The 16,970-nt window shown below is 39.2% G+C and overlaps 1 protein-coding gene across 3 annotated transcripts; it reads right to left on the bottom strand.

Annotated features, from left to right (window-relative positions):
* Positions 1-2,868: 2,868 nt before the first annotated feature.
* GTF2A1L (general transcription factor IIA subunit 1 like) lies at positions 2,869-14,582 on the bottom strand. 3 transcript variants are annotated; one of them, XM_035320486.1, is made up of 10 exons: positions 14,491-14,526; positions 13,738-13,764; positions 12,850-12,951; positions 12,416-12,539; positions 10,788-10,834; positions 9,493-9,586; positions 7,803-8,407; positions 6,138-6,431; positions 5,312-5,401; positions 2,869-3,383 (listed from the first exon to the last, which is right to left on the bottom strand). In XM_035320486.1, exons 1-10 carry the CDS (start codon positions 14,509-14,511, stop codon positions 3,276-3,278), a joined length of 1,512 nt encoding a protein of 503 aa, XP_035176377.1. In that variant the 5' UTR covers positions 14,512-14,526; the 3' UTR covers positions 2,869-3,275. The 3 variants fall into 3 exon arrangements, with proteins under 3 accessions (XP_035176377.1, XP_035176378.1, XP_035176379.1); XM_035320487.1 differs by lacking the exon at positions 13,738-13,764 and having other exon boundaries at positions 14,491-14,582; XM_035320488.1 differs by lacking the exons at positions 10,788-10,834; positions 12,416-12,539; positions 12,850-12,951; positions 13,738-13,764; positions 14,491-14,526 and adding an exon at positions 10,335-10,456.
* Between the last annotated feature and the right edge of the window lie 2,388 nt (positions 14,583-16,970).

Raw genomic sequence — 16,970 nt, 5'->3', positions numbered from 1 at the left:
TGAAGGAAAATGGAAGCACACCCTTGTGCAGCAGTACAAGCAGCCCACACAAACAGGCTATAGCTCTGCACTGGGAAAACCACTGCAGGCACTCTCAAGGAATATCTGCAGAATAGTTTAGCAGGAGCTAGAAAACTGGCAATGATACATATTCAGTAGCCATTTTCTCACATATGTCAAAGGTTGTGATAGCAACAGCAAAACCCTACTCTAATCCATAAAATTCATGTATTTGATAACTCAGGAAGACACTGGATGAACTCCATATTAAGGTTCCTTCATATCAAGAAAGTACTGGGTTAGAAAATGCAACTGAATTAAGGGGATGCTCAGTGGCATAGGTAAGCAGTCTTCAGTATCCCTTTTGATTCAGGTCAGCTTTAGCCAGAAATAACAGCTATATATACATATATGTCTGTGTATATGTACATATATATTTTTGTACAGTCAGCAAAGCTTCAGGATGAAAGATAGTAAAGAGTCCTTTTTTATTTTAATAGCTCTTGGTACATGTGGTCTGGGAAAAGCAAAAGAGGATGAAAAAATATCATCAACCCATAAATCTTAAAAGAAGTTTGGGAAGATAGTATTAAAAATGTACTTTTAATTCCAAATGAGCAATTTATATAATAAACATCATACGTGGACTGCACAGTTTGCAGCAAGCTGTCAAACAAACAAGCAAACAAAAAATCCCTTGCAAAAACATTCAAGTATGAGAAGCATTTCAAGAATTGAATACAAAAGCAGATTAGGGTAACAGATAGAACACGTAATAATTACAAATCGGGAAAGCTTAGATGAGGTAGAAGAAAAGAGAATCATTTCCTTCTCCAATATGTTTATTCTGCAGAACTCAGCACCCAATCACAGATGAACAGGCGCCATAAGGGTGCTGAGAGCTCTGACTCCTCACCTTCATGTAGAAGCAGTCTTTAACAACACAATCAGGCACAGAAGAAGCTGCCTGTCTTTAAAACTCGCTGAAAATCTGGCGTTCATCAGCCACTTCCTTTTTTAGTAACTAACAAAAAGTGGCCCTATTTTCAGTAGAAACATTCAGGTACAGAAAGGTGCTAGCTGAGTGGTGCACGTCCAGTCATATCCCATAGGATTGTGTGTCCTGTGCTGCACTAGCTCTGCTTCCAGTCTTGTTCAGACCAGAGAAGAGAAGGCACTGGGGAGACCTTAGAGTGGCCTTTCAGTACCTCAACAGGACCTACAAGAAAGTCAGAGAGGGACTCTTTATCAGGGAGCGTAGTGATACAACGGGTAATGGCTTTAAACTAAAAGAGGGTAGGGTTAGATTAGATAACAGGAAGAAATTCTTTACTGTGAGGGTGGTGAGGCACAGGACCATGTTGCACAGAGAAATTGTTGACGCCCCCTCCCTGCAAGCATTCAAAGCTGGGTTGGATGGGCTTTGAGCAACCTGATATAGTGGAAGGTGTCCCTGACCATGGCAGGGGGACGGAATTAGATGATTCTAGTGATACCTGTGCTGCCAAGTTGAAGGTGGTACCACAGATCATAACCTATGCATTTCTGGAGCTTGAACACTTTAGAGCCTGTAAAAGTGCTGATATCTACAAGCATCTATCATGTGGGAAGAGCTACATTTCCTGCACATTCATGGGTCTGAAGTATAGCATCAATCCAGCTAAAAGTCAGCTGAACAGGGAAAAAGAAATTATACACCACAACATTTAAACCATTCTGGATACACAACTCTTTGCATACCACCTGCAATATCCATGAAAAGACAAAAGAAATGCCACACTCAGGCCTTCTAGTTCAGTGTTCCTTCTTAGGGAGTGGACAGCAGCAGGCAAGCCCAAAATAACATGCAGTAAACTCAAAAGGTAGTTAAACACATACCTCCTGAAGGAATCATCTCAATGCTATCAGCACAAAGGTTTCTACCATGATGAACAACGGTTGGTTTTCTTCCCATGTTCCCCATGTTCTATCCAACTCTCTCCTTTACCTTCCTTCTCTTCTCAGGGTTTTGGCATTCTCCCAGGGAGTAGACAGAACCAAAGTGTGTCACGCTGTCTTCCTTCAACAGATGCAGCCAGGAGAGAGGGTTGCCAGACCCCATGAGAGGCACCTGCCCCTGTAGTAGGATGATCCTGTTCTGAGTCAGCCTGGCCTTATGCTTTAAATTCTGATGTTGCCCTACGAGGAACAGGAGCTAGCTAGGAGAAAGCTACAGCTATGAAGGGCCGGGGCCTGGGCCTAAAACGGGCCGGGGCCTGGGCCTAAAACGGGCCGAACTTCTTTTTTATCTCTATTTTTAGAGGAAGAAACAAGAAGAAAATGCTCAAGGCTGTTGGGAATGCATTTCCCAAAGCAGGGTGAGCTGTTGTCACAGGCATGACTTCTACATGTTTCTCTAAACAAAGTTAGGTTTAGGGAAGACAAAAAACTCACTACGAGAAATGTATATGAGATGACATTTTATTATTATGCACAAATTTGTATCATTCACAGCCTAGTGGTCTGTAGTCATAGAAGGCAGTGGATACGCACAGAACTGAAGTTAAATGACTTCACATTGACAGTGAAAATAAATCACAGTCTGATGTTAAATCACACTATTCATTGCATCTCAGCAGACACAGAAGGTATAGAATAAACAATAATTGTTCGCATATATTGAGCTGAAGGGGCTTCTGCCCCCATTTCCTGACTTGCATATAAAGTGCCCACCTTTAAGATGAAGCCAAAAAAACAACCAACACACAAAGTAACAACAAAAAAGTAAGGGATAGGAAGGAAAATAGGGAAAACTACACAGCTAGAATAGCCACAAGTTTCAGACTTACATAGGTATTAAGCTTTTTTTTTTTTTTTTTGGAAACTGACTTTGAAAATAAATATCATGACTTAGAACTGTGTACTTTTATATTTCAAGTCATACTTCAGCTCTTATTTTAAAAAAAAAATGGAATTGAAATTTACTTAAATACAATCAGTTGGTATTCCATGACTTTCTTGAACTGCTAACAGAGTCAATGTTCTAGTCTTTACAGCTATTCACTCCAACAACGCTTCTTTAGTGGAAAAGTAATGAAATAATAAGAAAACAGCAAAGACAAATGAGCAGGTAACAATACAATGTTTTAATTTGCATGTATTAAGAACACAGATATTACGTATTTTTGCAAATTCAGTCTTTTTTTTTTAATGACAAAATAGGAAGTCCAGTTGTTTCACAGATGGTTAGTAAGGGAATAAGGCTGCAGTTCTCAAGTACATACTTCGGTGAGGTTTCACCACTCCGCATCTCCAATGGCTTTTGCAAAAACATAGTCCTTACCCTCAAAGGACATCACTCCATCCTTTAAGTAGAACTTCCATTTGTTCTTACTTCGATGTATCTGATGAAAGAATTAAATCAACCCCCCCCCCCAAAAAAAAAAAAAATAAACCTTTAAAAAAAAGGAAAATTTTAAGATAATTTTGTTTTAAAAAAAAAAAAAAAAAAAAAAAGTGTTTTTCCTTTAAAACTCTGATAGCTCAAAACATGCAAGACATTTTCTCTGAACACAGCACAAATATTCAATAGAGGCAGCAGATTTCAGTTGTATATGCCAGATTCTTTGGCCTCTCAAGGGAGCAACTTCCTGAATCTTGCTCTTGTCACATTTGAGTTTTCCCATCTCCCCTTAAAAAACATTAATTACATAAAACATCCCTCTTACACCCTCGCCCACATCCCCGCAAGGCAAAAGTAGCTCTGTGAAACCTTATGCCAGCTGGAAAACAAGGTAATAATGGAGCAATTTGATTATTGTACCACTCCCAAAATACACTGCACCTTGCAAATATGTATGGTTTAACTGAAATGCAGTCATTTCCTATATGCATGGCAACGCAATACTGCACAGGTATGTAAGGATAAGGCTAAAAACATGGAAACGTTGCTCAAAAGCAAATACTGCCATACAAAACAGTAAGAAAGAACGGAAAGAACGTGCATATTATTTCTTATTAAAGTCCTGCAAAACAATCTATACTACAGAAAGTTTGTTTAATACTAAAAGAAGGGATTTTAAACAGCTCTAACAATTCCTTGGGTTTTAAGCATCAGCCTATCTCCAGATTCAGGAAATAAGGGTAAAAGAATTAAAGACAATCATTTTGCCTTTGGCATTCTTTTATAGATAACTATATAATTTAACAGGTAACTACTTCCATCTACTTTCTACTAGACCTACTTGTTTTTATTAAATCTATATAGAAAGGGGAAGTTACCAACATTTCCCCCGACTTCTATAACGGCCAATCTTCAGTGAAATCTGATATTAAAATTCCTATAGACGTGCCCAGAATTGAACTTACTAGTTTTTATTTTTTTTTTCAACTCATTACAGACAAAACTTACTATAGATAGCAACATCCAGTACCTGTAGCATCCATAACAGCAAACTAAGTTATAATGCTTGAAAATTTTGTGCAACTTTTCAATACAATACACACTGTGGCTCAATTTCAGATGCATTTTCCCCACACATCCCTGCAGCTACATTTTCCAAAATAACAAGCTTCAGAAACATTCAATCTGTTACACTTGAGTAAAGACAATTTTCTCAGCAGCCCACTGTTTCCTAAAGCACAGACCCCTTTAAGGCAAACCTAGTTGAACACGCAAAAAAATTACTAGTCTCTTCTGAAAGCATAAAAGCAAAGTCTCTTTTTTTGCAAACTATTAGACGTATTTTTCCACATTTGCTTTCAAAATAAGATGCACGCTTTGTTTTCTCAACTTTTAAGCTATAAACATGCAAGTGCCTATAACATACCTAGTACTTAATTTGATCTTTGAGAATTCAAAACAATGTTAAATTTTAACATTAAAATAAAGCAGGACAAAATGGCCCTTAGTGACTCTTTGGCTTTTCAGGTAACAGGATTCTGGTTGAAGTGCTTCCTGAAAGACTGCTAAGACAAAAGACAGTATACACACCTTTTCCTATTCCCTCTTAATTCATGTCCAAAGATGCACATATACATCCATGAAGCTGTTCACGTAACTTAAAAAATTAAGGAAATGCATAAGCTTTTGCAGCTTTACAAGTCTTAATTTTGAAAGATTTGGCCCCTTTTTCTTTATAAACCCTTTAATTGTCCACGTTTCAGAAAATAGCATGCAAGTCTTCAGAGTACTGTCAGCTAAACACATAATTTAAACAATTATTACAGCATTATTTTTTCTTTAAAAGATACTAACAGCAGTCCAGATATGGATTTGCTGAAGATACTATTTATAATGATTAAGGGACAAAGATAAAACTACATACTGTACCTTGTCATACTGACAAACTATCACGTTATCAGTGTCAAACAAGTCTGAAACATCCTGTTCACTGACATCATCATCAGAATTTAATGGGTCCTAGAGTTTAAAAATGCATTTAAGAAGTTTTTTATGCATTCTTGCAAAATAGTGTTGAATAACTTCACATTAAACAATAACAATAAAAGGTTAACACCAAAAAAATCAAGACTTAGAAGCTGTGTTCCAAAGAGCTCACTTAGAAGCATCTTTACATGCTTATGTTCTCAAAAACATCCCCCCAAAACAAACAACAAAAACAAACCACCACAAGAAAAGGCCAAAATAAAGCAGAAGTCCTAAATGCCAAAGCTGACCCCAGTAACTGGAATGCTCATCAACTGTCCACACTCTGTAAATTAATTCTCTTGCAAACATCAAGGACACAAAATTTCATCTGCTTTAAATTTAAAATAGAAATAAAAAAGTGCTACACTCGTATTGTGCTGTTCTGTCTAATCCCCTGTGGTTCTTCAGAAGGAATAATACAACTAGATTTGTATCTGGATCTTAGTTAACTCAATTCCACTGAGGTCAGGGTTTCACCATAGAACTTTAATGCTGGTGATTAAGTATTTTAAGTGATCACATAAACAAATGATCTCATTCATTTGTTCATGCTCCTCATAATGAGCCCTCTAATAATTCCTCAGTGGCATCTCCTCTTGAGAGAGATACGTAACCTAACTACGCTCTCTGCATTAAACCTAGCAGGAGCTGTTCTGGGTCCAACAATTCAGTATTCAAGGTAGATACGGTATTGTAACGTGCTTCACAAGGCTTGAAAGTAAATTACCTCCTCAACAATATCTGTCTGGGGCTCTTCATTATCACAGCTACTGCTGCTAGAACCCATGTTTGAAATACTGTCATCTTCTTCATCCTCTCCTTCGTCCTCATCCTCCAGAACTTTTAGATCCTCTGATTCAATAATACCAATGAATTCGTTCTCTTCTGTGTCTTTTGTGTGTGGTATTTCTTCCTTGGGAGAAGCATCACCGGTTCCATCTAGCTGAATTATGCCTTCAATGTCACTGCAGATATCCTTCTCCGATCGTAAATTAGATTCCACCTGCTCAGTAGGTTCCAGCTGACAACAATAAAAAGAGACCGGAGATGGCTGGTGAGTTAACGCCACGTAGCTTTCATTGTTCAGTACAAAGCCTGAGATTTTTGTTTAATAAAGCAACAAGATTCAGGGCACTTAAGTGGGAGTTTCAAATCCTGGACTACTTGTAAACCCTGAGTATGTTTGAAAAATCTTGTTCTTATACCTACCTTGAATGGAATCCATGTCAAATATTCATTCCCTCAGTAATACAGAAATACATTTTCTTAGGCTTTTCTTTAAACACTGTTGTACTTCTTTAGAAAAAGATGTTCAAACTAGCCTCTAGAATTTATTTTAAAGAAAATTCCAGTAACTTAAAAACTATTTCTTATTTTTGAAGTAAAAACCAAGATGAATCAATTTCTTTCCCTCAAATCAAAGTGCTTTGCTTAAATACAATATAAAAAGCTGAGAATAAATACCTCAGTACTTCAAGTTACTGTTCAAAAAACCTTTGGAATTCCAAAACAGAGTTCACAGGAGCATAAAAGAGCTTTAAGCTTTCAGTGATCTTAGGTTTCTCATTAAATCTTTATTGGAGCACTACATTCACATCCACGTACACTTTCTAATTCAAGAAAGTTAACACTTTTTTGATCTTCCATTCTTCCTACAGACAACCTTCATCATCCTGCCCAAGCGTAGATGAGCAACATAAGATGCTTTCTATTTACAGTCATTTTCCATTACTGTTATAAATTTGTATTTAATAAGTTTGCCTCGGTATCATATAAGCACTACAATTCAAAATCAGCACACCAGCCTCAAGTTACATTTGCAAATGATTTCTGAAACATAGAAGGAAAGGAAATATTTCTTTCCAGCAGATTTTCACTTATGGAATCTGATTTTTCATACTCAGTATGGGCGCTCAATATAAGTTAATTGCTCTTCACATGTTATGAGTTAAAATTAATCCCTGTTGACATTCCAAAAGCAATTTTACAGCTGGCCAGTATCCACAAGCAGATTCAGCATCAAAATGACATGGCAGTTCTCAAAGCATCATTCATGCTTGCTCAGAGGCAAACACCAATTATCTCAAAAAATAGTCTATGAATCTGTGAATGCATTGTATCTATCCAACACACCTACAGTGTTTTTCAGATTGATGTTGTATTCAATCCAAATATTTCAACATTTGCAACCAAAATTTTAAATATAAAAATAACCAGTCAGCTACTGCTCTTCAAAGCAAGCTCAAGAGTGAACTTTAAAATGAGGATATTTATCATCATTCATAGGTACTACTTATAGATATCTTTGATCACATCTCTTACAAAATTTGTTCTTCAAACAACCATCTACAACAGCTGTATTTTCACGGGATAATAAATAAAAAGGTCCTACCTCATCAGGGGGAGCAATGGTGTCCGCATCTTTCAAAACAGTGTCATCATCCAAACTTTTGCCCATGATAATCATCTCAATGATATCATCAGACACCTGCTGTTGTAGTGATTCCTGAGGCTCGGTGTCTAACTGCCCCTCCACGTCCAGCAGCACACTGCTTGAGTTGTCTGCCTCAACAAATTCAGAAGGAGAGAACACTTCAGAGTATTCTGAATTAAACACGGGTGTATGAAGACTGCCATGCTGGGATTTCTCTGTCGACTCTTCATGTTGATTCAGCGCTACACTAGGTGCAATTTGCTGCTGACTCTCTGTAGGCTGCTGAACCAATGCAGTACCGGTTGAGTTCTCGACGTGTTTATTTTCCGTGGCACCTGGTTGAACTGCCACAGTCTGTTGGACAGCAGTCTTCTGAGTTTGCAATATATCGGCAGCCGCCTGGACAGAAGGTACATTCACCGGTGCAACACCGGCCACATTGGTGTGCAGAACTGAAGGTTGCCCAACCGACTGAAATATCTGCTGAATAGGAAGTTGCAGAATACTTGCATCTCCTCGGCCCTGTGTAACCATAACAGGAACGTTTACCTTATAAAGTTGCCCTACAAAGAGAAGGATGAAAAGCTGCTTCAGCAAGTTGAACTACGGATCCATCTAGGTCAGCGTCCTGTTACCAGCAACAGCCAAGAGGAAATAATCAGGCAAACTATGAAGAAAAAGGATGTTTTCAAAGTAGTACTTTCCCAAGCACACTTTCAGCCAATTAGGAGTAAAAAAAACCCTTGCTTTAAATTTGTTAACATGTCATTTCAGAAACAAAGGAGTACAAGATGAAAGAGTAAACTGTTCCCCATCTCCATGGACAGACAGTTTACTCTTTTAAGGGCATCCCCACTAAAATACAGATACAGTCTTAAACATAAGACTCCTAGTTTATCTGTCTTCTCCTTGTACAAAGAGGACTTCAAATACTGAATCCTTAATTATTATCATCAGTGTTAGAAATAAGATGCCAGAGCTAGTTTGCCAAATTAATTTATTCTTTTCTCCACACATTTGCTTACACATACAGTCATTGGTATCAGCCTACAGTATTCAAAACCTTAGAAGTTATACCTGAAATAGACATTTAGGACATTACTGCTTAAAAAAGAACAGCTGTTTAAGGAAAAAGTCAATCTATGACTGAAATAAGCCATCCATTCATCAAACTCCAACCAATACAAGCAAGTTTTTGTATGGCAAATTTCATCTGCGAAAGAGGGTGAGCAAGAAGGGTGATGGGTGGTTACATTTTATTTGAATATAAAATCAATTTGATTCTGAAGCACCAGAATGTCAGTTTAAAACATGAAAAGACTACCCTTCATACAGGGCAAGGAGGTATCTATGCCTGGACTGACGAAGGAACGCATTTGCCAGCAGCTGTAAAACAACAACAAAAAAAATGGCATCACCTGGCATCCCACATTAACTAATGCTGCAAGTATACACAAGTGACACACCAACTAATCAATGTAATTACTTCCTCGATGCAGTAATTACACACTACAAAGGAAGAGGATAAGTGGCTCCACCCACCTTTACTTCACATTTGTTTTATCTACTGAACTTAGAACCATCTTTCAATATTCACATACAGTCAGTGAATGCACTGTAACATTTTACGTCTCCTCTTTAATCTTACCAGATGTTGTCTGTAGTGTCATTCCAGCTGGTACGTGTATAGGAAAAGCAATACCCGAAGGGAGAGTAAGAGTTGCACCTGGTCGTGAAGCACCCTAGATATACAAGAACTTCGTTAAGTAGCAGTGCATACCTTATTCTATGAGGGCTCTAAATGTCACATTTAGCATACCCAGAAAGAGGCCCCTTTACGATCATCTCTACTGAAGAGTTGCTTCAGACTGTTGATATATAGGCAAATAACGGTATTTTGTAATTGCAAGGATGATGATTGGCCCCAAGTGCTTTATATTTTCCAGTTACCACATCCTCTTTGCATTAAGAACTTTCCTGTACCCCCTCAAAGAGCACACCATCCAAAATGATACTCTTCCACTCAGAGCCACTTTAACCTAAGCTTATGCATTATTCCACACAGTACAGACTCCTTGCCTAGGCCTATGAAGGCACTTCACATCATTCTCTTTTTCCTCCTGGAAAGAAAAAAGTGTTGAATAAGACGCCCTTTCTAACTAGCTGTTCCAGGGAAACCCAAATTTAAAATCAGGGAACTTGCATGTTACATAGAGACCTTCCCAATATTATATTTCAGCTTGGACAGGGAGTTAGCTGGAGGCTCAGGAGGCACTCAACAGATTCATCAAGCTCTTACAATGCATCCTTCTCCCCCACACCCAACTCTGCTATACCAACAGTTCAGAACCCATCACTCCAAAAACACTCATCTGGATGATTTCTATGCCTCACGGGTAACACTGCTTCCAGCTTCATTAGTGCTGGTATTCCCACCACGCATTATTTTAATATCCAGTAATAATACTAATAAAAGATGCCTACACATACATTTCCACTTCTTCCAGCCTCTAGGCTAAGTTCATGCAGCCACATTTTCCAACACTCTTCTGGCTGTACTGCTTGCAAAACCAACTGGGTCTTTTTTGACTGCTCACACAGCAGTAGCAGAGTTTGAGCGCTCCTTCTGTGCACTCTTAGCTTTCAAGCAATCAAACACGCTGCATTTCCTCAGCTGTGTATTCTCCCTCAGCAGACTCCTGGTCCCTTGTCTACCACACCATGTTCTACAGATATAACTCTCAGGAGAAATGCTAACTTTTTCAGTCCCTAAGTATTGTCCTAAAGCACCCATACACCAAAAAGAAAAAAAAAAAAAAAAAAAAAAAAAGAAAATGAAGTGAAACCCTTAAGATTTGCATCCCTCAACCTGTGAAAAACAGACAATCATTTTAAAATTCAGAACAATAGCAATGGAAGTAAGAATTCACTGCAGCTACTTACCAGGCCTGCTGCTGTGAAATGCTGTAAACCTCTGCCAGCTGGGATGACTAAGGAAGCTATTTTAAAAAAATTAAAAAAAAAAAAAAAAAAAAACTGTACGTCTTAGAAATAGTTGATCATTCAACAATTTACAGCATGCAGTCCTGAAACTAAACCAATCTGAACTTCAGCTCAGACTCATTAGATCAACAATAAGTAAGCACATCTAGATAAGGCTACTGAATATACTTCCTTTTATGTTGCTTCAAAGCTTATGCTGTACTCAGGGCAGGGGTTATACCCTGAATTTATAAAACTTGCATTCTGTTAAAAGTTGGAGTTTTTGTTGTTTTAAATATTTATCTATTTGATCTGCTTAATAAGTTGTATTGTGAAATCTAAGTGCGCCATTTCTACTTAATAATATGACCAAGAACACATGTAAAATGCACTGCCTTGCCAACAAAGAGGGAAATGTTTCAGCAGTTTTCCTCTCTAGCACAAAACCAATAGGGATAATAGCAGGAACAGTAGGATGGGTTTCCAAAAGCATTACATACTGACTTCATCGAGGGAAGACTAAACCAAAGAGAAAGCTTTTGCAAGCTTCAGAAAGAAAAGAATGTATGTGAAAACCTCTAGCCATAGGACAATTCAAATCCTGTTAGAAACACAAATAAGAAGTTAGGTGGCTTTAACAGAGTCTGATGTGCCTCAGCTGCCCTTCCAAAAGTTAGGAATAACAAGGTAAACAAAGTTCATTAGTTATAAAGCTTCCAATAGCGAACAAACCCCAGAATAAATCCCCTTTAACTGCGTAGAATAAATAAAACATCTGTCTTCCAAAAACAGTCCAAATATGAAGACTGTAAAAACAGTAAGTAGATGAAAAGGTACCTGCCCAACCTTGAAATGTTCTCCATGGGATATACACTATGACGTAGATTTTCATTAAATCATCATGCATGATTTTTTTTTTCTTCATGGGGAAATTCCTCGTGTCCTTTCACACTCAGAGAAGCCTCAGCTGAGCGTTAGGTTCTACCATAACATTAGCACAGTGGTCAGCTGGACTTAACTGAGAAGAGTACGTCCAGACGTATGAGCCTGTCTGAAAGTCACATAATTCTGTGCACCGTGAATACTGCTTTTAGGAGTACTGAAAGACAGACCAAAAAACCCTCCCAACACTCGCACTCTTCTGTTTGAAGAAGGGCTTGAATTTTAAGAAATGCTAAGCCAGGTTCAACTCCACCATGACAGCAGAGCTCCAGACACAAACATGTCATATAACCCTCAGCACACATCATGCCACATGTTAAGTGTGAAGTGAAATGCTGAACACTTTAGATAAATTTGCAATTGAAAGGTTACTCTTCAGGACTACAGACAAGAAGACTGAAATTCTATTCGTGTGTCCCTGCTGGAAATACACGTCAAATCAAGTGCATCTAGACACGCCCTGCATTAGTTTGCCAAAGTTTAATTTGTCCTTTACTGGTCAAATTTTGCTTTCAGATACGTGCTGTTCCCATCACGCTAGACATATACACAAGCATTGCAAAAAATTATCATTCCAGCAACTTCAGGTCTTCCAAAAGATTCTTGAAGCACTGAGCTATTCTTAAACTGCATTTGCAACCTCTGACCTGAAGAAGCCTGCAAAACACGATGAAAAGTGTGTGGCAACTGCAAGGTGAGCTGTGAAGAATGGTGGCTACGTCTGAAGAAGCCTTCTGTTGCTTTAGACTGCATCACCTTGGTTTCCCAAAGCTGCAAAGAGAACATTAAGGTCAACAGACATAAAAACTTTAAAATAAACCACATCTACTAAGATAATCAGGTATTGCTAGCTCTTCCAAGGGTAAACTGGTTCTATCCAATAAACATGGCTACACGCACTACTAGATTTTGACTTCCAGCAGCCAATACAACATTCGCAGAATACTTGTAATTCTAAGTTAGAGCTAAAGTTTACATGTTTTAGACGGCCAAGAAATAGACAGGTATGTCATCTCCAGAGATAAATATGTACATATACACATACATACAATTGTTATTAATGCGAGGGCAGCCAACAAACCTGCTTCAAGTCTTTCAAAACCTGTTCATCTACATTCTCTTCAGTAAAGAGCTCTCGAACACCTTCGATCACATCTTCAATAACGGACTTGTAGAGTTTAAGCTGTGTGTAAATTTAAAAAATGAAACCTTTTCAAGTTAAGATGAACGTTAAGTCATTTGAAACGATAACATAAAAATCTAACATGGTTGCATAAACTACTGTTACAAACTGAACAACACAAATCAATCGGTATAATACACTGAATACTCTGTCGAATGCAAAGGTCTGCAGGTCCGCTAGATACCCAAGTCCACTCATTCCCTTAAATCTGTAGGACTAATAAGACATCCCTGGAAAAAAAAATACTGGATTTGAGCCTCAAATTAATGGTTTCTGTGGGCTACAGAAATGCTTAAGAAATCCTACAAATGTTAGAAAAAGCAATTGCCGTGGTGTATTTTCAAACCTAGCATGTTTGGAGTGCCAGTTTAAAATTGACACTTACTGCTCAGTATCATTCTAGTACCCAGCATCATAGCCTCTGTCTTGAGGAGCAACAAATAGTACAAGCTACTAAAAATTAGATGTGCCAGTTTTATCAGAAGCATAAGCAACCTGTAAACAAACAAACAAACAAACAAAAATCCTTCCCTTTGTGACAACAGTCTGATGCTGTAGAGTAGTTCAGCTGTGGAAAATTTAATACTACATTATACATAAATGTATACAATTCATCTCATATTACAGCAGGACTCTAACACAACATTTTATTAGTTCATCCATGTAACTGGATCCTAGTTCTCCACTCAGATCCAGACAAGATACAACCACGTACCAGCTTCAAGATTTATCCATTCATATCGAAAGGGAGGGTAACAAGCTTTTGGCAATTTAAGGCTTACTAACCATGACTATCATCACCACCAGAACAGCCTACTAACAAAAGGTGAAAGATGAAGTTAGGAAACCTTGGCAGCTGAGACACCAGGATTTTAACTTCCATTTTTTCTAATTTAACGACAAATCAACGTTTTACTACTGTACAGTTGTTCTACACGGCAGGCAATAACCATCTTTTTCAAAGTTATTAAGTGGTAGCACATGGCTTTTCATAAAAAGCATAATCTGCACAATTTTAGCTACTCAAAAACGGCCTTAAGTATGACTTCTTACGGAAGCTTAGGGATCTGCAGGAGTTTCCCCTGCCCGCTTCAGGACTGTAGGAACAGGGGGGGAAAAGGAGCTTTCTCCCACTACAAAAAGCTGCCGACTACCCTGTGTGTCAAGTGCTTGGCCTTCGCTGTTAGTGCAGAAGAGCAGAACTTAAACCACTTTGCATTCAACAGGCCTATTCTTCTCCCCAAGATGGCCAGGGAACTTTGCATTAATCACAGCTGTATAGCAAGGACAAGCATTTATTACACTATCTGTTAGGTTAAGAACTCCACAAAACAACCGTAAATTGTGAACTCGACTTCCTAATTAGCAAAAAAACGGAGACAGGAGCAAGGGCCCCGAGGGCAGCCCCTTCTCTCCCCCGGCCGAGACCAGCCATTTCCCCGACCCCTGCCCTGCCCTGCCCTGCCCAGCCCCGTCCCCCTGCTCGGAGCCATCGCCGGGCCCCGGCGGCCGCCCCCGGCCCCCGCCGCGAGCCCTCACCACGGGGCTGCCGTGAGCCATGGCGGCGGCTGCCCGCGGCCCGCCCGCACGCTTTAAGGCGCCGTTGCCATGGCGGCGCGGCCTGGGGGCGGCGGGCCCGGGCCGTAGGCGGGCCGCGGGGGCACCGCCACGGAATGGCGCGGGGATGGGGGCCTGGGGTAAAGCTGCCGTTCTGTAAGGCTGTGCCACTTGAGAGTGATTTATCAGGCCTCTTGGGAGGATGGGTGGGGAGGGTTTTATGGGCTTTCCAGTGCTCTTGGCTCATAATGTTGATAGTCTCACAGTAATAGAGTGCGGGAGAAGGAAGTGAGGGGTGTGCAGAGCTATCATAGAATCATGGAATCATGAAGGTTGGAAAACAGTTTTTGTTTATTTATTTATTTATTTATTTATTGAAGAAGTTGTTGGAAGGTTGTCAGGCCATGGAACCTGAAAAAAAAAAAAAAAAAAAAAAAAACACTTGGAAATGTCAAAACCTCTTGTTTCCATCCCATTTAAAACCAGTCTCCTTACGCTCGACCTTGCACTGCCAGCGTCACTCCCAGCCCACTACACTGACCAGCCATAGGGCCTCAGCAGAGCCTTGTGAATGACAAACATCCACCTGGAGGCGCAGGACAATTCCAAATGGGCCACAGACCTGTCACAAAACAGTGTCCTCGATGATCCAGGCAGGCAGGTTAATTCTCCCCGAAACGTACATAACAATTATTTCTTTGAAATAATTAGTAAAGTTTCCACTAAAATTCTTCAACTGGAAATTTCCCTTTTTCAGAAAGCACAGATTCTGTGGGCAATATTCAGATGGTAATATTGGTGGCCTCTGAGTAATGTGCAAGTAAGAGTAAAGGAACCATACATCTAGTAGGAACTTGGTGACCTCCAGAGAAAAGGCAGTGTGGACCAATAGCTACAGCACCAACACAGAAGCACCCAAGAGACTAAGGCTTTTGTCTAAACCCTCTTTGGTGGCCTATAGCAGGTCACCTACCTGCGCTTTGTCTCCATTTCCTTGCCTGCAAAAAGTGATGCTATTGTAAAATTGCTCCTTAGCCTGATGAAACATGTTATAAAAAAGCTACAAACTTATTATTCATAGCACAAACTGGAGAAAAAAGTGTATTAAAAACCCCATGCAATTTCTGTGCTCACTTTTTCTTCCTTGTGCCTGAAACACACCGTGAATGGCCACACTGGGACACAGCTGAGTACTGGTTACTAAACCCAAGTTTCTTCTTTCAGCTCCAGAGTTCAAAGAGGGACCAGGCCCTGTGCAAAGTACAAGGCAACTGAGGCACCCAGTTTGGACCCTGAGCACTAGCACAACGTGAAGCAGTCTGAAACCTCAGGTTTTGTACATGGAGGAAAAGAGGTTTTGTCCTGAGAACAGGAGGGAAGAGAACTACAGTTGCCCCTGTAATGCAAAAATATACGTAGGCAAGCTGGTTGGAAAAGCATATTACCTTGCTGTAAAACTGGGAAGTCATTCTTACCTCATAAACAGGGAGATAGCTGAAGCTCCCAGTTAAGTAGCAGCAATCTGGTACAACTACACAAATTATTGCTTACATTTGCAGCAATCTGCTCATATGTTAATACAGAGATTTACCAGTTTAGCAGTTACTCATCTGGAAAAATGTTCTTTATTATCATATATGTAGGAGAATATATATTCTGGCCTCTATACTCCTTCCATCTATACATACATCAGTGTTTTTCTCCTGATTCTGAGAACCTAGAAGTATCTTTTTTTCTTTTTCCTTTCTTTTTCTATTTTTAGGTTGCTATGTAGATACAGTGCTGTCTGACTTGTGAAGAGAAAACTCACCCTTTAAGCATTAGATTTTAAGGCTAGCTTACACAACCTGAAGAATGAAAGATTTTAATGAAAATACTGACAGACCCTTAATTTTATAGCTCAACTAACACCTAGAACTACAGAAAAAAAAAGGAACATCCGTAATCATATTGTGAGTTGTATTTTTGCCAGTAAGACAAAGAACAAATGCAATTTGCTATTGAAGTAATTTTGCTCTGCAACAAAAATATTTAATGACACTGTCTAGATCGTGAATTAAGTGACAATTACATATGCAGCTGTTCTGTGTGCCCTGCATCTCCACAAGAAAAAGGCAAGCCATGTTGCTTTGCTCATAGAGTAATTTAAATAATAGTACGCATTTTTAAAGTGCGTCGTTCATTTGAAACTATCTGGGATAGTGCATAACAGGAGATTCATTATTCTTTCTCCCGTCTGATCAGTCCTGTCATGTTAAAAGAAATAGCAAGAAGAACTTGCAGCCTTTAGGATCTCACTGGACACTGAAGGTTGCAGGTGGTGATCCTGCAGCTGGCTGCAACTTATTCATGAGACAGATGAACCTGATACATAGCCATCTATCTGCCAGCATACTGTACAGCAATTTTTTGAAAGGTAGAAAAATGAAAAAAAAAAAAAAAAAGAAAAAAAAAAGAGCATA

This window comes from Oxyura jamaicensis, chromosome 3, assembly GCF_011077185.1.
Source record: "Oxyura jamaicensis isolate SHBP4307 breed ruddy duck chromosome 3, BPBGC_Ojam_1.0, whole genome shotgun sequence".
Taxonomy (NCBI): domain Eukaryota; kingdom Metazoa; phylum Chordata; class Aves; order Anseriformes; family Anatidae; genus Oxyura; species Oxyura jamaicensis.
This window is presented reverse-complemented; position numbering and strand designations above follow the sequence as displayed.

What these genes read in the sequence shown, in the direction of transcription:
- GTF2A1L (XM_035320486.1), bottom strand. Translation starts at nt 14,511, where the DNA reads ATGGCTCACGGCAGCCCCGTG. An exon ending in TGGTGGTGATGATAGTCATG is followed by an intron (nt 12,952 to 13,737) that starts GTTAGTAAGCCT and finishes ATTTACACACAG; the next exon opens with CTTAAACTCTACAAGTCCGT. An exon ending in TAGTTTGTCAGTATGACAAG is followed by an intron (nt 3,384 to 5,311) that starts GTACAGTATGTA and finishes TTCTTTCATCAG; the next exon opens with ATACATCGAAGTAAGAACAA.